A 21,946-nucleotide genomic window follows, 5' to 3' on the forward strand; every position below is an offset into this window, starting at 1 on the left:
TCCCGACGTTTCCATCCGTGTTTGCTTCTGCTCGTCTGTCAGGTTGTGCGGTCCAACCCGGGAAGAAATCTTCCGCTTTTTCAAATGTTTGTGAAGAAAGGTCCTTACACTCTCCTTGCCTACACCCACTTCATCTACTATAAAAATAATAATGGCGTATGGCCCCCGGAGAGACCTGGTGCGGGTCATTTTCTGGTAGAAGGCCTATTAGGCGACCTGCATGTCTGTGAAGATGAGGGCCCTATCTGGGATGAATTCTAATGCCATTGGAATTAACCAATTAAGGTTAAAATCATCGACCCAGCCGGAAATAGAACCCGGGACTCTCTGGACCAAAGGCCAGCACGCTAACCATTTAGCCACTGAGCCGGACTTCATCTGCTATCATTCATGAGGACAGTCGCCGATCATTAGCAAGCATCTGTCGCACTCGTTCGATGTTGTCTGGAGATGTGCTTGTGGTTGGTCGACCCGAACGCTCTTCGTCCTCAACACCTTTCTATCCATCTCGAAAGGGTTCAAACCAGTCAAAAACGCACTTTTTACTCACTGCTTGAGAGTGGTAAACTTGCACTAACATTGCGTGTGTTTCCGTTGCCATTTTGCCTAGGTGGAAGCAAAACTTCATGTTAACGCGTTGCTCCGTTTCGCACTCCATTGTGCAATAACACGAGTCCTCACATTGACTCCGACCGATATGTTGCAGCGTTCAACTCCATTTAACTGTGCCGAGTTGACCGATAGGGGGCACTTGGTGCCATGAGTCTCAATGCGTATGCGCGAGCGCATCGTGCGAACTAGCACGGTGTACAACCTAGGCGACCATTCACCGAACTTTTCAGACACGGGTTGTAGGAGAAGTATCTCTAATAGTATATGTGTTGTACTGTCATAGATATAATTTATAAGACAGATTTGAATCTGAGTTGTAAGTAAGTCTTAATTAATAGAGTTATTAATAATAATTACATATACGAAATTTAAGAAGGAGCAAGTGTTGATTTTCAATGTAGTTTTGTTGAGAGCGTTCTCACAGTCTTTATTTTGGTAACGCTCCGTAGTGGTTCTTGTTTAGAAACGTTTCAGCTAATTTAACTTTGATGGATGATTATTTACTGAACTACAAGAGTAAGTTTATTTAATGACAATAATGGGGGAGGATTACAGTCCCTATGTCCGACTCGTTGGCTGAACGCTCAGCGTACTGGCCTTCGGTTCAGAGGGTCCCGGGTTCGATTCCCTGCCGGGTCGGGGATTTTAACCTTAATTGGTTAATTCCAATGGCACGGGGGCTGGGTGTATGAGTTGTATTCATCATCATTTCATCCTCATCATGACGCGCAAGTCGCCTATGGGAGTCAAATAGAAAGACCTGCACCTGGCGAGCCGAACCCGTCCTGGGATATCCCGGCACTAAAAGTCATACGACATTTCATTTCCATTTTTCACAGTCCCTATAGTGGATAAAGTTCCCAACTTATGATTCATCTTCACATTTGATACATATTGGTTGTTTATTTAAATACACTTTCCATTCAAGTATTTTATTTAATAGAAATGTAATTATTTATTTAATTATTTAGAAATCAGTTTTGTCTACAATCATTTCCATGATAGTTTAGCCCTTAGCAGTAGGTTTTCCAATGTACCCGAACACGATAACAGAAGAACGCAACACACTTGAGGTAAGAGTCTATACCGGTGGGTATATTAAATATCTCAGACAAGAACCAAGAAGACCCAGACACAGAAAACCGCTGCTTCGAAGTTTACTACGTGTGGAATTTATCTCATAACCAAGTGCCCAATCCGATTCATGTTAATAGCGGAATATTGCAAAAGGTGACGTGACTATGTATTGAACCGTATCATACGGTGGTCCTAGGGCCAATACTTAACGCATACAGTGTACGAAAGACATTTGCCGAGTTACGAGCGGAGAGGTACCAACAGGCAGAGGTTGAATTTGGCAAGCGAGGTAGTTAAAGAAGGCAAAAAATTAGGAGCCATTAACAGAGAGGAGCCGAGACCAAGGGAGAGACGGAGCACATGGATTTTGTTGCAAGAAGTCCTATTGGCAATGTAAGCCAGTGAAAGACGAGGGAAGACTGGACTGCAAACACCCCAAAATATGCTCCGATTCCCATTGTGGTGACGTCTTGAGAGAAATCAGAACCTATATATTACATCTAGATTTATCGAGTGTCTAAGGCCGATAAAGTCGTGTAATTGTTATGTAGTTGTTCAGTCCATAGACTGGTTTGATGCAGCGCTCCACGTCACAGTATCCTGTGCTAATCTTTTCATTTCTACGTAACTGCTGCATACTACATCTGCTCGAATCTGCTTGTCATATTCATACCTTGATCTACGCCTACCATTCTTACCCCGTTCACTTCCCTCAAAAACCAACTGAACAAATCATGGGTGTCTTAAGACGTGCCCTATCATTCTATTTCTTCTTCTCGTCTAATTTAGCCAAATCAATCTCTCACCAATTCGATTCACTATCTCTTGATTCGTGACTCAATCTATCCATGTCAACTTCAGCATTCTTCTGTAACACCAAATTACAAAAGCTACTATTCTATTTCTTTCCGAACCAGTTATCGTCCACATTTCACTTCCAGTCAATGCCACGATCCAGACGAAAGTCTTCAAAAACATCTTTCTTATTCCTATATCAGTGTTCGAAGAGAGCAAATTTCTCTTCTTAAGAAAGACTTTCATTGCTTGTGCTACTCTGCATTTATGTCCTCCTTACTTCTGTGATCGTTATTTATTTTACTAACCTAGCAACAGTATATATCTACTTCATTTAAGAATTCATTTACTTATCAAATATTACCTGCATCACCTGACTTTGTTCGGGGCACTCCATTGCTTTCTGTTTTATTTTCATCTTGTACCCCTTCCCCAAGTCTCCGCCCATATCATTCAGATATTTCTCCAGATATTTTGCAGTCTCAGATAAAACAGCAATATCATCGGCAAATCTCACTGTTTTGATTTCACCCCTTTGGACTGTGATTCCCTTTCCAAATTCCTCTTTGCATGCCTTTACTGCCTGTTCTATATTAATATTGAAGAGGAGAGTGTGCAAACTGCAAACTTGCCTCACTGCTTTGTGGATTGCTGCTTCTTTCTTCAAAGCTCTCGATTATTATCACTGCAGACTAATTATTTTACAGATTGTAGACAATTCTTTCTTTTTGGTACGTGATCCTTCAGAATGTGAAATAGCCTTGCCCGATCAACATTATCGATTGCTTTTTCTAGAAATTCGAACGCCATGTACTTGGGCTTATCCTTCTTTATTCGATCCTCTAAGTTCACACGTAAAGTCGTGATTACTTCACGTGTTCCTACATTTCTTCTGAAGCCAAATTGATATACTCCCAACTCATCTTAAATTTGTCTTTCAATTCTTCTGTAAATAATACGTGTTAAATGTTTTCAGGCATGAGATAATAAACTAATGGTGCGGTAGTTTTCATATTCGTCAGCACCGGCTTTCTTGGGAGTAGGTGTAACAACATTCTGCAGAATCTGCCGAAAATCGGATGACACTTCTCCTGTCTCATATATCGTACACACTAAATGGAACAATTTTGCCATGCTGGTTTCTCTTAAGGCAGTCAGTAATTCAGAGGAAATGTGATCAATTCAAGGTGCCCTGTTCCTATTTAGGTCTCTCCCAGCTGTGTGAAATTCTGACCTAAATGGATCTCCCATTTCATCAGCATCAGCAGCCTCTTCTTTTTTCAGAGCCATATTATCTACGTCTTTATCTTGATACAACTGTTGGATATATTCCCGCCTTTCCACCTGAGCTCTCAGTATTGATACACCTAAATTTCCTTTCTCCAAAGGTTTCCTCAATTTTCCAGTATGCAGCTTCTACCTTTCCTAGGACCATAAAATATTAAATATTCTTGCACTTCTCCTTCAGCCATCCTTCCTTATCTTTCTTGCATTTTCTATCCACTCCATTCCTTAATCGACTGTATTCTTTTCTACCCCCTTCATATCTCGCGTTCTTGTATTAGCAGTTTTTGTTTTTTGTTTTTGTCGTAGTTAAAAGTAAATGTGATAGAAAGGAAGATTTTAAAGTAGGACTATTAGGCAGTACCATGTGGCTAATAAAGCAGGCATGAGGCAGTTTTTAAAAAGTAATTATGATCAGTGGAAAACAGTAAATAAGAATATAAACAGACTCTGGGATGGGTATAAAGCAATTGCTGAGGAATGTGAAAACAGGTTTGTACCTTTAAAAGTAGTAAGGAATGGTAAAGGCCCACCTTATTATAATAGAGAAATAAAGAGACTAAGAAGGAGGTGCAGATTGGAAAGAAACAGAGTTAGAAATGGCTGTGGAAGTTAGGAGAAATAGAAAGAACTTACTAGGAAATTGAATCTAGCTAAGAAGGCAGCTAAGGATAACATGATGGCAAGTATAATTGGCAGTCATACAAATTTTAGCGAAAAATGGAAGGGTATGCATAGGTATTTTAAGGAAGAAACAGGTTCCAAGAAGGACATTCCAGGAATCATTAATGAACAAGGAGAGTATGTATGTGAGGATCTTCAAAAAGGCAGAAGTATTCAGTCAGCAGTATGTAAATTTTGTCGGTTACAAGTAAAATGTCCAGATAGAGAAGGTGAATAGTGCTATAGAAGTATTAAAATTTACATATGATAACAATGATATTTACAATAAGATACAAAAGTTGAAAACTAGAAAAGCGGCTGGAATTGATAAGATTCCTGGGGATATACTAAAGATAATGGGTTGGGATATAGTACCATATCTGAAGTACTTATTTGATTATTGTTTGGTTGAAGGAGCTATATCAGATGAATGGAGAGTTGCTATAGTAGCAACTGTATATAAAGTAAAGGGTGATAGACATAAAGCTGAAAATTATAGGCCAGTCAGTTAACATGCGTTGCATTTATGCTTTAGGAAGGCATTTTTTGTGATTACATTAGTCATGTTGGCGAAATTAATAACTGGTTCGATAGAAGGCAATTCGGTTTTAGGAAAGGTTTTTCTACGGAAGCTCAGCGTGTAGGATTCCAGCAAGATATAGCAGATATTTTAGATTCTGGAGGTCTAAAGCATTTGACAGGGTGGATCATGGGAGACTACTGGCAAAAATGAATGCAATGGGACTAGACAAAAGAGTGACTGAATGGGTTGCTATATTTCTAGAAAATAGATCTCAGAGAATTAGAGTAGGTGAAGCTATATCTGACCCTGTATTAATTAAGAGGGGAATTCTTCAAGGCAGTATTATTGGACTTTCATGTTTTCTTATATATATATGTATATATGATTTGAGTAAATGAGTGGAATCAGAGGTAAGGCTTTTTGCGGATGATGTTGTTCTATATAGAGTAATAACTAAGTTAAAAGATTGTGAGCAACTGCAAAATGACCTCGATAATGTTGTGAGATGGACAATAGGCAGTGGTATGATGATAAACGGCGTTAAAAGTCAGGTTGTGAATTTCACAAATAGGAAAAGTCCTCTCAGTTTTAATTACTGAGTTGATGGGGGTGAAAGTTCCTTTTGGGGATCATTGTAAGTATCTGTTAATATAAGGAAAGACCTTTATTGCGGTAATCACATAAATGGGATTGTAAATAAAGGATACAGATCTCTGCACATGGTTATGTGGGTGTTTAGGGGTTGTAGTAAGGATGTAAAGGAGAGGGCTTATAATTCTCTGGTAAGACCCCAACTAGAGTATGGTTCCAGTGTATGGGACCCTCACCAGGATTACTTGATTCAAGAACTGGAAAAAAGATCACTGTAAATTGACGCTTGTGTAAGTGAAAAGATGTAGAGGTTCTAATATTTGAACAAAGACAAGTAAACGATTTCCAGAAGTAATTAGCTCATTGCTGGGATCTGTTTTTCAGGATTATTTCTCTTCCCGAATACAGCGCGTGGGGTATAAAGTGCAGTGAAATCTATGATTTTCATTCTATACACAGGACATTACACTCGAATTAACTGAAGATGTGGTATAGAGAAGCAGTTTTGTGAACACTAGTTCACATTCGCTAAGTTGAAGATGATTTTGCACAACTACAGCTGTCGTCAAACCGCCGAAAATTAGCCAAAATGTGCATTTATATAAGAAATAAAAATCACTTTATTGTGACGATAATCACCTGATTTGTGCCAAATTACAATCAGGAAAGAAATAAAGACAAAGAAAAAGTATGACATTTCCTAAACATCCGAGCTCTAGTGATCACGAAGCTGTTTTTGTCGCAGCTAAATGTAAATGTGATAGAGAGGAAGGTCGTAAAAGTAGGACTGTTAGGAAGTACCATATGGTTAAAAAACAGGCATGCGGGAGTTTTTAAAACGTAACTAGTATCTTTATAAAACGTTAAATAAAAATATAAACAGACTCTGGGATATGTTTAAAGCAATTGTTGAGGAATGTGAAAAATGCTCTGTACCTTTAAAAGTGGTAAGGATTGGTAAATACCTACTACATTTTACCGGAGAATTAAAGAGACTAAGAAGCAGGTGCAGGCTGGATATACATACATTTAGGAATGGCTGTAGAAGTAAGGATTTCTCCCTTTAGCTTATATAGGCAATGGATGTTAAAATGTCTGACCTGTTTATTCGAGTTTATGTCTATCACCCTTTCCCTTATACCCTGGCTACTATAGCAAATCTCCATTCATTTGGTATAGCTCCTTCATGAAAACAATAATGAAATAAGTACTTCAGATATGGTACTATATGTCAACCCTTTTTCTTTAGTATATCCCCAGAAATTTTATCAATTCCAGCTGCTATTCTGGATTTCAACTTTTGTACCTTATTGTAAATGCCGTTGTTATCATAGGTAAATCTAAAGGAACTTACTAGGAAATTTAATCTAGCAGAGAAGTCAGGATAACATGATGACTAGCATAATAGGCATTCATATAATTTTTATTGAAAAATGGAAGGGTATGTTTCGGTAAGTTAAGGCAGAAATAGCTACCAAGAATGACAATCCAGGAATCATTAATGAACAAGGGGAGTGTGTATGTGAGGATCTTCAGAAGGCAGAAGTAGTATGTAAAGATTTTTGGTTACAGGGATAATATCCAGGTAGAGGTGGTGATTAATACTTAAGAAGTAGCAAAATTTACCTATGATAATAACGACATTTACAATAAGGTACAAACGTTGAAATCTAGAATAGCAGCTGGAATTGATAAGATTTCTGGGGATATACTAAATACAATGGATTGGGATATAGTACCATATCTGAAATACTTATTTGATTATTGTTTGCATGAAGGAGCTATACCAAATGAGTGGAGATTTGCTATAGTAGCCCGTGTGTATAAGGGAAAGAGTGATTGACATAAAGCTGAAAATATCAGGCCAATCAGTTTAACATGCATTGCATGTAAGCTGCGGGAAAGCATTCTATCTGATTATATTAGACATGTTTGCGAAATTATTAACTGGTTCGATAGAAGATATTTCGGGTTTTGGAAATGCTATTGCACTGAAACTCAATTTGTTGGATTTCAGCAATATATAGTAGATATCTTGGATTCAGGAGGTCAAATGGACTGTACCACGATTAACCCGTCTAAGGCATTTGATAGGGTAAATCATGGGTGACTACTGGCACAAATGAGTGCAATTGGACTAGACAAAAGAGTTGCTGAATGGGTCGGCATATGTCTAGAAAACAGAACTTAGAGAATTAAAGTAGGCTAAGCGTTATCTGTTCGTGTAATCACTAAGAGGGGAATTCCTCAAGGAAGTATTAGTGGACCTTTATGTTTTCTAAATAATAATGGTAAGGACCTGGCATCAGAGATTAGGATTTTTGCAGATGATATTATTCTGTACAGATTAATAAATAAGTTACAATATTGTGAGCAACTGCAAAATGATCTCGATAATGGTGTCAGATGGACAGTAGGCAATTGTATGATGATAAACGGGGTTAAATGTCAGGTTGTGAGTTTCACAAACAGGGAAAGTCCTCTTACTTTTAATTACTGCATTGATGGGATGAATGTTCCATATGGGGATCATTGTAATCCAATTTCCTAGATGTCAATATAAGGAAAGATCTTCATCGGGGTAATCACATAGATGGGATTGTTAGTAAGGGGTTCAGATCTCTGCACATGGTTATGAGGATAATCGGATGCTGTATTAAGGATGTAATGGATATGGCATATACGTCTCCGGTAAGATCCCAGCTAGAGTATGGTTTCAATGTATGGGATCCTCACCAGGATTACTTGATTCAAGAACTGGAAAAAATGCAAAGAAAAGCAGTTTGGTTTGTTCTGGGTAATTTCCGACAAAAGAGTAACGCTACAAAAAAAGAAGTTGCAAAATTTGGGTTGGGAAGACTTGGGAGGGAGGAGATGAGCTGCTCGTCTAAATGGTGTGTTCCGACCTGTTAGTGGAGAGATGGCCCGGAATGACATCAGTAGACGAATACATTTGAGTGGTGTTTTAAAAAGGAGGAGAGGTCACAATATGGAGATAAAGTTGCAATTCAAGAGGACAAATTGGGGCAAATATTCGTTTATAGGAAGAAGAGTTTGTAATTGGAATAATTTACCAAGGGAGGTGTTCAATAAATTTCTAATTTCTTTGCAATCATTTATGAAAATTCTAGGAAAACAACCGATAGGGTATCCGCCTTATGGGCGACTGCCCCGAATGCCGATCGTTGTGATGGACTGATTGCTTCAAACCAGTCTATGGACTGATGGAGCATAAAGTAACAGCATCATTTTTTGTTCTCAACCAGAACTGTCATGCTTAAGCGCTTATATTCTTATAATTTTCGAATTTTTAATTTATTAGACGTGGGCACTGAAATTTTAGGAACTGTCACTCAGGGCTGATTGACAATTAGGTCTTTCTCCTATTGAGGCGCCAGCCTTAACGCTTCAATTTTCTGTTAGTTCTTTATTGCTGTGATGCATTCTCTTTCATTTACTAAATTAGAGACAGCTGATAGGCTATCTCACGGTCGACTCCGAAGATTAGAAGTTGTTAGATTTTTACAGTTGGCGAAAATGATTTCTGCTGATTGTTCTAACATGTGTTTATACCAGACTCACCAGTCTACGGCAGATGGAGTGCTATAAACACTCGTTGTACAGCGATTTGACAACGCAAACGTCACATGACGTACGCACTCCGTACCCCCATTTTCTTTGGTTGTGTCTGATGAATCTATAACCAAAAGTTATGATTAATAATGATCTCATCGTGTTAATTATTCGCCTTGACTGCGTTTGTGTGGTATCTTGTAACCTGTCGTCGATTTTGTGACTTCCGTAGGTGAACTAGTTGTTTGGTATTTTTTTAAACTCTCATAATGGCCCTTCGTAAGGTTAAGGGTAATCTTGAACGTATGTTTGATAAGAACCTGACTGACCTAGTCCGTGGTATAAGGAATAATAAGGACAATGAAGTAAGTATTTGCATATCCTTATTGTTGGGATTGGTTGTTTAAACACATGGCTGACAAAATAAAGAATATGGCCATACTACTACTACTGTTTGTTTTTGCAGGCGAAGTACATCGCTCAGTGCATTGAAGAGATTAAGCAAGAGTTGCGGCAAGATAATATAGCTGTCAAGTCGAATGCTGTTGCCAAACTTACCTACGTAAGTTTTGTATTAACGTCCCGACGTTTACTGTAGCTCAAGTTTGGGAGATGGGTCACATCTTAAGTTGTAGTGAAACTGTCTTTTCTGATCAATCAATCCTATGATTTCTATGCCAGGTTAGGGGTAGTTTTTTAGTGTTCTAGTTCGTTGCAAAATACCATTTTATTTTTCAATGCTGAATACCATTAGTTTTGTTTTTTTGAAATTCCTCTCCCATGGGGAAATGATTTATTTTCTTGAGCTGTGCATCTTCAACCGGTACAAGTCAATATTTGAATACTTTCCGGCGCTTGTGGAGTCTAAATGGCTTGGTGTGTTATAGTTGAATGTCAAAACATGTTAAAATTAGGCCTTCTGGTATGTCTGGCAATACTCTTTAACATTGGAGCAGAAAACTCAAAACAACTTGGATGGCAAGTTTGGGAGCTGCATCGTCTAGAGTGTGTATAATTTTAAGTCCAGGACAGCAACCATACTGTATACACTTAATACGGTACTTTTATTTGCTCTGTGCATTTTGGAAAATGCTGGTACATTTTCTGGAGTTAGATGGAATTTTTCTTTGCCAGACCTTGGGTATCCCTGCAATGTCAGAATTAGCATGCCATTACCCATATTTCCTAGTTAATAATTCTTTGCTAATTGTCTACAAGATTAGCCTACAAAATTAATGGACATACTCCTGAAATACAAGGACATTATTTTATATATCCAGGGGATTCTTGCTCACCCGGTTGCCTGCGCTATGAGCCTGTCTCCCGCCAAGCACTTGGCCGTAATTCGGCCAGCGCGTGTTTTCGCACAAGATTTCCTTGACTTTATGAAGGTATTATGTGTATACACATGCTCACGTAATGAAAATGGCATTAGATCAACACACCAAGCATTAAACTCATAAACACTTGACTAAACTGAACCTTATGTTGATAAAGCTCATAGCAGACTGCATAGGAGGGGAGCTTGTGACTCCGAGAAGCGCATAACTGCAAATTACTTGGCGGGAGACAGGCTCACAGCGCATGCATCCGGGCGAGTGAGAATCCCCCCCAATAGATAAAATGGTGTCCCTGTACGTTTTCGAGACCAGTATTTGGCATCATGCTTATTGCTATTACCTTGTTCTTGGCCAACCAGCTATTTAGAGTAGTGTCAGCCTTCTCTGCTCAAGGCAGTACACTAAATCTTGGCAATTGTGTTTTAATGCAGGAGTTCCATATTAGATGTACTGGAACTGCCATTTCAACCATCTAACTGGCGTTTTGACACGCTCTTTATTTTATTTCGATAAACAAATTATTTTTCAAAATGTGCTAAAAGTGTCGAAAGAGAAATGTTTGCTTATTTTCAAGAAATATTTTGTATTATAGCATGTTGTACTAATGGAATATAAAACGTTGCCAAAGTAGCATCATAATCCCTCTGTCTTGTGCTAGCTGAGCCAGCTACATTTAGTCGCCACTTTTTCTTCTGAAATCAGCCTGAAGTGTCGATATGCACTTATGTCAGCAATATTGAAACATTGCGTGGTTCGAGAAGAAAACACAAAAACCAGTTTGTTTCATGACTGGATGTTAAGCTGAGGATAATGTTGTAAGGAGCTGAAAGGGAAATGAAGGGTTGAAACCACTGCTAATTCACAAGTACAATATATTTATGGGAGGTGTAGATAGTAAAAATAAGTGTATTTACCTTGCCACCCATTCCAGACTGACCAGAAGGTACTGGAAGCATGTTTTTCAAATCTTCTAGATATGACATTATTTGATGCATATTTCCTGTACATGAACAACATAGACAAGTCTTTATCAAGACGAGACTTCATGGTCGGTATGATTGGAGGATTGCTAAATGAACTGTTCCCGATTCCAGTTGTGGGGCCAAAGGGTCATGCTGGAGGCCCCTCTCATGCCCTGGAAAAATTGCCACAGAACAACAATCGCCTGTGTGTTGTGTGCTTGGAGGAAAAGAAGTAGTAGTCTACATACTGGTGTCCAGGAAGAAATGGTGGAATTCACCTGGGGTGTTATCTTAAACTAGTGCACTTCTGACAATCGTGGACCATCCAAGTGACTCCTGAGTGAAATGTATAAGTTGTAGCGTACAATTGTTGTATATTTTTTTCCAGCTCAGAACAGTAGGGGAGAGTGGGGCAGTTTCATACAGGGGCAGTTTCATACAATTTTAAATTTCCCACCTTTAAGGGTAGTGAGTGCCATCTTTTTTATTCTTATTAACTCCTTTTGACTTCATCTACTTCCTGTGCAAGTTGTAGCTTCATAGCATCTGTTGACGAGAAGCTGTGCTGAAAAGTTTAATTTTGGTGATTTTTAAAAAAATCTTCATGCTGTGAAATAGTTAGGTAAGTCTTTTGATTCACTGTGTTTGATTCTGAAATAAGTTTCATATCATACTACACTCTTCACTGCAACTTATGTATAAGTTACAGTAGTCTCCAGAACTTATGAAAAGCCAGATGGCAAGATTAGTAAAATAACTGCCTATGGGGCACTTACATACAATGGTTTGGGGCACTTTCATACACCCCCTTATATCTATTTTTAAAGCAAAAAGGATGTAATTGGGGCTCCTAGGCCTAGTGGGTGCGTTGCAGGAACATCTTTTCTTGAAATCATCAAGCATCTCCAAAAGATATGCAAGTCTTCTAAGGATGATCCCGTACTTGTCTTGTTCGACAAATTCGGTCCATTTAAGACCAGATGCAGGCAAGCATTTAATACATGGATCCATGAAAATCCAGGAAGGACCTTATCAATTTATAACATACCATAACTGACAATTGTACCATTCAGTCAGTCATTTTTCAAAATCAACATTGTGTCTTCATTCAGGAAGACCGGACTTTGGTCTCCAAATCGTTTTGTCTTTACTGACAAAGACTTTGCTGCATCTTTGACAACAGACCGCCCATGCCCTCCACAGGATTGCACAAAAATTTCTACATCTTCAGATCCTGCCCATCATGAGGAAGTCATGTCCAAGAACCATCCAGTAACATACCCACTTCAGCTTCTCCCACTTCCACGCCAACACCCAATTCCAAGGCAACCCTCAAAAACCTACAATTTCACCAGAATATATCCACCCTTACCCGAAAGCAAATCCTATAACACTGAAAGACATTGGACGAGCTAAAGGAAAGTCAAGAATTCTGACTACCACCACTCCTGAAAAAGAAAGATTGGAGGAAATGATGAAGCTTAAGAATAAAACAAAAAAAAAAGCCAAACAAGATGACATCGTCGAATCTCCCTAGACGAAAATTATTTAAATCTGGCAAGGAATCTGTAGGCTTCAATTCTTCAAGCAGTGAAGAAAGTGTTGCTGTAACAAGTGGTGAAAGTGAACTTGAGTTTAGTGACCAAGATGTTGACTTACCGCGGCTTGATAAAAGCAGTGATATTGAGCTTAATGACTTCGTTCTGGTTGAGTTTGCAACGAAAAGAACAAAGAAATACTTCGTTTGTCAAGTCGATGAGAAAATGAATGATTCAGAGTTTCTCAAACTTTTCACATACAAATTATAAAAAGAAATTTGTTTTCCATGAAAAGAAAGATGTCAGTGAAATTTCTCGGGCTGATGTTTACACTAAATTTCCACAGCCTACCATGGTTGGAGGAACAGCTTGAGCAATTTCCTGAACTTTTTCTGTAGATATGACTGAATTCAGTTTAGGATAGGCTAGTGGTGTTTTTGTATGTATAAAAGCATGTTTTCTCAATATTGTAGAACATGTATGAAAGTGCCCCTTCAATGTATGATACTGCCCCATGTTGGGGCACTTTCATACAAATTACATATTTATAAATATTTTAAAATTGTTTTACAGGAATTAACTAAATGAGTAATTACATAAGTCCAACTTGTTTCTAATATAACAATGTTTGTGTAACACTTGTTTTTAGCCATTTAGATTGCAAAATACAGGCACTAAATCTTCTTAAGTGTTAATAGGTAGAATGTGTATGAAACTGCCCCACTCTCCCCTACTTTACTATGAACTGGTGTTCCTTTTGTATATCTCATAAAAAAAAAAAAAAAAAAAAAATTATCTAGATACATTATATATAGCAAAACTTTTGCAAGAATAAATAATATAAACAAATTCAATATATTTTTGGTCTTACATTTTTTGGATGATAAATAACTGCTTTAGTATCATCTTAATCCTTGCACTTTTGTTAATAAAAGGGTGTACACTTTTATTTCTGTAAGTTACAACATGTCAACGATTTTTGCCTCAATTTATAGTAAGAGTCTGCAACATCGGTAAAATATCCCTTCCCTACAGGATAAGTGACTGCCATTTCGAGGGTTAAAGAACCTGATTACTTGGCAACTGCGGAAGATACTAAGTTGTAGTGGAGAGAATCATAAACAAATTACAGTAATTTTACCTTTCCTGATCCCTTGAGTTACATTGCTGACTGACCACTTCAAATCAATATTTTCAGATAAACTTCAGATAGTACCAACATTATGATAGTTTGTTCTATAGATAAAGATGGATTATCTTAATATAAAAGTATTCGATGAAACAAAATGAGAGTATATTATTATTGTTAATGAAAATAAATAATAATCAAAATAATAATGAAATAATTGAAACTAACATAATTACTGCAACTGCTACTAATTATGGGTTCCATTCCTATAGCCTAGTCCTCTTCGTAACTCCTATATGATTGGATATTTCCCCAGGAGATTATGAATTTATCCATCCCCATAGAGAATACATTCTTGCGTCATAGCTTCTTCCAGTCTCGTTGCACTTTCAACACGACACGCTTCTGAAATCACTTTATTGATAGCTTCAACCCTACAGTATGTGAAAGTTTTGTTATGCTATGCAACATAACCCTTGACTTGATCCCATATCATCTCTATTGGATTGAAGTGGCAGTTAGATGGTGGAGGGGGAACCAAATGATCTCATAACCATGTTTTCTTACCAGTTCATCCACTCGGTATGTAGGTTTAGGCTTGTATTCCCATATAAGGTTGAGGAGGATTTGCTTCATTATAGAACTGTCACATGGGGTGTTATTGCAGGAGAATCATTCCACTATTTATGGCTTCGTACTTGAAGTTGGTGCATTGTACTGTACTTCGTAGTAAGGAACATTGATTATTACAATAACACTGTATTCATAAATGTTGGACAGCGGTTATTTCTGACCCACCACCAGTTCTTTTCGACCTGAAGAGCAGGAAAACACAGAATCAGGCTATGGATTGAATCCCTTTCCATGATTAAGTTGTAGCATGGCTCTTTTACCATGGAAATGTTTGCCCAGCTCATCTCCTTACTGCACCCATGAACGGATTACAGCTGACACCATTCTTCTTTCATAATGCAGACTTTAGTATTATTAATGTAAATATTTTGATCAAATCAATCAAATCGAATCAGTCACTACTGCTCTGCATGTAGGGCAGTCGCTCAGGTGGCAGATTCCCTATCTGTTGTTTTCCTAGCCTTTTCTTGAATGTCAAAGAAATCTGAAATTTATTGAACGTCTCCCTTGGTACCTTATTCCAATCCCTAACTTTACATCCTTACTACAATTCCTAAACACCTTCATAACCATGTGCAGATACAGGTATCCTTTACTTAACAATCCTATTTATGTGATTACCCCAATGAAGATCTTTCCTTATATTAACACCTAGGCACTTACAGTAATCCTCATAAGAAACATTCACCCCATCAATGCAGTAATTAGAACTGGGAGGATTTTTCCTATTTGTGAAACTCACACCCTGCCTTTTAACCCTGTTTATCACCCTATCATTGCCTACTGTCCATCTTACAACATTATTGAGGTCATTTTGCAGTTGCTCACAATCTTGTAACTATTACTCTATACAGAATAAAATCATCTGCAATAAGCCTTATCTGTGAATCCACTTCTTTACTCTCTCTCTCTCTCTCTCTCTATATATATATATATGTGAGACGCAAAGGTCCAATAATACTGCCTTGAGGAATTCCCCTCTTAATTTACAGGGTCAGATAAAGCTTCGCTTACTCTAATTCTTTGAGATCTATTTTCTAGAAATATAGCAACCCATTGAGTCGCTCGTTTGTCTAGTCCAGTTGCCCAGTTGCACTCGTTTTTGCCAGTAGTCTCCCATGATCTCCCCTATCAAATGCCTTAGACAGGTCAATCACGATACAGTCCATTTGACCTCCTCAATCCAAGATGTCTACTATTTCTTGCTGGAATCCTGCAAGTTGAGCTTCAGTGGAAGAACCTTTCCTAAACCTGAACAGCCTTCTATCGAACCAGTTATTAATTTTGCAAACATGTCTAATATAACCAGAAAGAATGCTTTCCCAAAGCTTCCAGTCAATTCAAGTCAAACTGACTGGCCTGTAATTTTCAACTTTGTCTATCACCTTTTCCTTTGTACACAGGGGGTACTATAGCAACTCACCATTCATGTGGTATGGCTCCTTCATGCAAACAGTAATCAAATAAGTACTTCATATATGGTACTGTATCCCAACCCATTCATTGTCTTTAGTATATCCCCAGAAATCTTATCAATTCCAGCTGCTTTTTTGTTTTCATTTTTTGTACACTAGCGGAAATGGAAAGTTTAACACCATAATCACCTTGATCGAATGCCACCAAACTGATACCCCAGTATTTCCATGCCTGTGAGATATGGTGATTACAATTTCAGCCTCATATAACCTGTGTTAGTACAGGAAAACTCCATTCATAAAGATGGTGGCTGGGGTGTGTACGTGATGGCTGTTGGGTGTGTCTAACATTACTGTCTCTTTTCAAGTATAGATCGCAACACAGCATGCCTAGAGGACGTGCATGGGCAGCTTATCGCCATCTTTCGATCTTTGTGAAAGATCGAATCATTGGCATGAAAAATATGGGAGCATCATACTCACAGATTACGCAGGTAGTTGGTGTAGCGCGATGACTGCAGAACGAGTAGTGATGAGATGGACTCAGGACATTAGTGTGGCGGGAAGAGTAGGCACGGTTCCTTCCAGAAAGACTACACCACGAGAAGATCGTCGGAATTGACGGCTGGCTCTGTCGAACAGACGGATGACAACAGCTGAATTCGTGCAGCTTTAACAGGCAGAGTGTCACCACAAACCGTTGGTAACAGATTACTGGAAGCTGGGTTGAGATGAGTTGCCAGGCGTTGGTTACTGCTGACACCAAACTACAGACAACGGAGACTTGCGTGGTTTAGAACCAGAGTCAACTGGGACATTGAGTGGCATTCTGTGTGGTTCAGTGATGATTCTAGCTTCTGTTTGTGGCAATGAGATCGACGTGAACATATCCATAGACGACCTGGTGAAAGGTCACATAAGTAGCGATTACCGAGATGGATACCTCTCCAACTCCTGGAATCATGACGTGGGGAGCTATTGGATATGACAACAGGACGGATTTGGTACTTATTGAAGGGAGACTAAATGCTTGCCAGTATGTGGCAAGAATGGTAAACCTTGTTGTCATACCCTTTATGCGAGGGTACCAAATGGCATATTCCTGCATGACAATAGAAGAGCCCACACTGCAGTTCACACCAGAAACGCCTTGATGAATGTACGGATTCTTGACTGGCCTGCCCGGTCCCCTGATCTGTCACCCTTAGAGCATGTCTGAGATATGATGGGAATACGTATACAGCCATACTAGCCACCATCCAGCAATATTCAAGAACTGAAACAGCATGTGTTTCAGGCATGGTAAGAAATCCCTCAAGATGACATTCTGAGGTGGTTTGCTTCCATGCCATGGAGAGAGAGAGAGAGTGTGGGTGTGGGTGCGCGCGCTAGTGTTCGTGGGGGTCATACCTTATACTGATGATGATTATGATGGACAGTTCCGAATGGACTGAAAGTGTAACCATTTAATACGTGTTACATGGTGAACATCTCCACAAAGTTTTATTAATATCGGAGCGGTACTTCATTGTGTAACACTTTCCATTTCCGCTAATGCTTATTGTAAATGTCATTGTTATCATAGGTAAATTTTAATACTTCTTTAGCATTAGTCGCCTCCTCTATCTGGATATTATCCTTGTAACCAACAATCTTTACATACTGCTGACTGAATACTTCTGCCTTTTGAAGATCCACACATACACACTCCCCTTGTTCATTAATGATTCCTGGAATATCCTCCTTGGACTCTGTTTCTACCTTGAAGTACCTATACATACCCTTCCATTTTTCACTGAAATTTGTATGACTGCCAATTATGTTTGCCATCATGTTATGATTTTAAGAGTTACTTTAAATTGAAAACATTAGCAATACAGTGTTCCTTATTGCTGTAACATATCATATGAGGTTTTTCTCCAGGTACTCCAGTTTTCCCTGTCATATTTCATTCCAGCAACACTCCCCAATATTAATTCATTTCATCAGTCATTCATTAATCATTGCCCCAGAGGAGTGCGACAGGCTTCAGCAGCCGGCACAATTCCTATCCTCGCCGTTAGATGGGGGCTTCATTCATTCCATTCCTGACCCGGTTGAATGACTGGAAACAGGCTGCGAATTTTCAAGTTGATCCAACACTAGTACAACTTTGAACTGACGACAGTATGTGATTGTTCACCGGGCGAGTTGGGCATGCGGTTAGGGGTGTGAGGCTGTGAGCTTGCATCCGGGAGATAGTGGGTTCGAATCCCACTGTCGGCAGCCCTGAAGATGGTTTTCCGTGGTTTCCCATTTTTACACCAGGCAAATGCTCGGGGGCTGTACCTTAATTAAGGCTACGGCCACTTCCTTTCAACTCCTAGGCCTTTCCTATCCCATCGTCGCCGTAAGACCTATCTGTGTCGGTGCGACGTAAAGCCACTAGCAAAAGTATGCGGTTGTTTATAATAAAGGATCCCTAAATCTCACCAAATACAGAGCATAACACCTGCGAAGGAGTTAAAACTAAATGGAAAATCCTTTCTTTGTCCAACAAAATGTCTGAAAGCTACTGTATACAATCTACATTTAATCTGCGCTCCCAATGATTGTCAAGGTGAGGTTGGGTGAACTAGCATGCCATTACTGCCTCAATTAAGCAGCCCCGAATTGATTCATACAATCAATATATCCACCCCACTCACATGGCGCTACAGCCCTATGAGCCTTCACCTATAACGTCACCACAGCTAAGCCCGAAGGACTGCAGATTATGTTGTGATGCGTGGCCAACAACAAATCCACTTGGATGATATTCTTGGTTTTGAACACTGGGGCGGCTATTTCACTGTAGAGCAGCTCCTCAATTGCTCTTACGCAGACTGAGTGGACCTTGAACTAGCCCCATCAGATCCAGGTAAAAATCCCTTACCTGGGCCAGCAATCAAACTCAGAGCCTCCCAGTAAGAGGCAGGCCTGCTACCTCTAACTGTGGAACTGGCAATATAATGGGACAAGCTAATTTTAAAATATGAAATTTTTTTCTTTCCACAAACTAGGAGCATATGGTGTTTTACAAATTTAAGTTTCTTGCACTCGACTACAAATTTAAATGCTCCATGCTCAGCAAGCTAAATTCATGAGGAAACATGTACATATTTCTTTAACCTTACCTTTATAGTTACTGGCACATTACAAATTTATTAAATTCCACTGGAGCATGACAACTAGTCAAGTGTTAAGATCATTTGTAATTATATGTTATAGCAACATGAGCTGCATAGTTAATTTTTTCAGTTAAAAGTAATTCAATAAAATCAAAATGTTCATGTTAATACTATTAACATAGCCACTATATGACGTTCCAAACCGAAATAAGAACAAGCTGAAAACAGTTCTGGGTTACAGATGTTTCAGTTCTTAGAATTTCCCTTAAGGGTGAGGTAGGAAGTGCAATACTAAGCTTACAAAAATGTTACGGTGCTTAAGATAACCACATTGAGTTCCAATAACCTTGGATGCAGCATCTCCGTACAAGAAAGAATAATAGTTCTAAACATATACATCTATCCTGCCACTAACTAGCAAGCATCCTCTAATTCAAGTTCAAATGAGCGAACTTGTAACACATTAGAAATTTCTACAAAACCTAAATGAATATAATATCGTGGTTACAATTTCATTAGCCATTTGGGTTGTTTGTTGCTGCTGCTTGAGTATTGAAGGGCTGGGAAATAGTAAATATCAGTATTTACTGGGTGTGAAAGCTATCAAAAGGATATTAAATATGAAAAATCAGGCAGGATGGATTACACCTAGTTTCAAAATACTGGCATCAAGAAACTTTCCTGTTTCTTTAAAAAGGCCCCAAGGACTGTCTTCAAATATACAGTTGGTAAAAAACGAGTAAAACTGCCAAATTTGTTTGGATTGGCAGTAAACAAGCAGTATGAAAATATTATATTTCAGAGTATTTAAAATTAATTGATCAAATATCGAATCAGTCAGTCCATCAGAATAATTGCCAAACATCAAGTTACTGTTAAGATCCTTACAATGTGATTGACGCAGAGGGATATTTTAGGCAACTACATTGCAAGACAACTTGGGATGTCTTATCCCACCTCTCTTTGATCTATGTTCTGGTTAGGTCATATTTGTGTATGTAAAAGTTTCAAGAAAATAAATACGTACGGTACAAACTTTACTTACAAAATATTAGCAGTGGTGTATGATGATAGTTACGCCAAAACTGAAGTAAAATCAATTTGACCTATTATTGACCTTGAGAGTCTGAAAAATCTTTGGTGATTTTGAGAATGAACCAATCTTAATAAAGAGATCAATTATGGGAGTGTGTATGTGTATGAATATAATTACATGTTAAAGGAGAAAAATAATTTTGCCAAATAAAAAGCTAACAGCTCTAACAATTCATTATTTGGCAGTTATTTTAAGAATTGTTTGAACTTTTAGGTGTAGGCCCACATTCAAGTAGAACATTTGAAGTTTCTTGGACATATGTATTACAGACAACTTTGCTGTATTCTTGAGCTTGCATGTTGAACTTCTTATTTTGTTTCATTGTCTCTTGATTAATAAAATCTTCTTTCCTCTTGCAGTTACAAATGCTGGGTTATGACATCAGTTGGGCAGGATTCAATATCATAGAAGTGATGAGTTCATCGAAATTCACATACAAGAGAATTGGTTACCTGGCATCATCCCAAAGTTTCCATGCTGATACTGAGGTAAGGTTACCAGTTTGTAAGCTTGTATTTGGAGTGTGAAGGTGATTAAATTGTTTCGTGAAGTTGCAAATTTTAATTAATTTGAGTACTTCTGAAGGATGATTGTGGTACATTTCATTTATTCGTTGTTCGTGAGGATGATCTCCTGTGAGTGTGAATGGGAGGTTTGCATTCTGTGATCCAGGCTATAAGGGTAGCTTTTTCCTTTATAATTTTTTCTTCTACCATATGGGTTGTTGTCATTGTCAACCAGGGGTCATTCATTCATTTATTTATTTATTTACCATAAACCTTTACAGTATCTATGGAAGGCCAGGGGAAAAAGACAGGCCCCCCTACATGTAGTGCCCCCCTGACCTTTGAAATAATTACCTAAATCTTAAACTAAAACAGTCATATACAATATTTACAGCTAAAGTAACAAGGAGTAGCCTAATATATACATATTTCTCATTTATACAACCTTTCACTCGTTCATTCTTCCAAATATTCACATGCATTTTCTCACCGTATGTGCTTCCTAACGTAACATTTAACTATATTTACATTTCTACATTTAATGTTGGCGGGTAGATTGTTCCAGAGCCGCACTGAACGAGCAAAGAAACCTAGTTTGTATGACTCAGTTCGCGCAAAGGGGGGTATAAGACACACCCCTTTGCCTCTACGGACAGAGCTGTAGGATAAGGAGAGTTGAGGGAATGCTGAAAGGTGAATGGCCCCTGTGAGGGACTTCTGTAAGAAGGTGATGTCGCTTTGTTTACACAAGGAGGCGATTGACGGGAGGGATGACAGGCAGCTGTTCTTGTTAATTAGTCGTTCAGCGCAACGTTGGATTCCTTCTAGTTTGTGAAGGTTAGCTGCAGTGGTAGGGTGCCAAGCAGGTGGACCGTATGTTAGTATAGGTCTCACTAGTGTCAGGTAAGCCGTCCATATAGCATTCGACTTGCACCCACGGAGGCTTCTGTGCATAAAACCGAGCACCCTGGCAGCTTTGCATCTCACTCCTTCCGTTTCTGTGTTCCATTGTAGTTGTTCAGAGATGGTTATTCCTAACAAATGCATGGTTTTAACTCGC

The 21,946-nt window shown here is 38.7% G+C and overlaps 1 protein-coding gene across 1 annotated transcript in view; it reads left to right on the top strand.

Annotated features, from left to right (window-relative positions):
* The first annotated feature begins 9,146 nt into the window (after positions 1 to 9,146).
* Positions 9,147 to 21,946, top strand: part of g (adaptor-related protein complex 3, delta 1 subunit-like garnet) — a 580,467-nt gene continuing 567,667 nt past the window's right edge. Inside the window, exons 1-3 of the mRNA XM_067141336.2 lie at positions 9,147 to 9,483; positions 9,585 to 9,680; positions 20,740 to 20,868. Of these exons, the coding sequence (XP_066997437.1) occupies positions 9,388 to 9,483; positions 9,585 to 9,680; positions 20,740 to 20,868 (321 nt within the window). The 5' untranslated portion in view covers positions 9,147 to 9,387. The remainder of the gene's footprint in view (positions 9,484 to 9,584; positions 9,681 to 20,739; positions 20,869 to 21,946) is intronic.

Source organism: Anabrus simplex, chromosome 2 (assembly GCF_040414725.1).
Source record: "Anabrus simplex isolate iqAnaSimp1 chromosome 2, ASM4041472v1, whole genome shotgun sequence".
NCBI classification, from domain to species: Eukaryota; Metazoa; Arthropoda; class Insecta; order Orthoptera; family Tettigoniidae; genus Anabrus; species Anabrus simplex.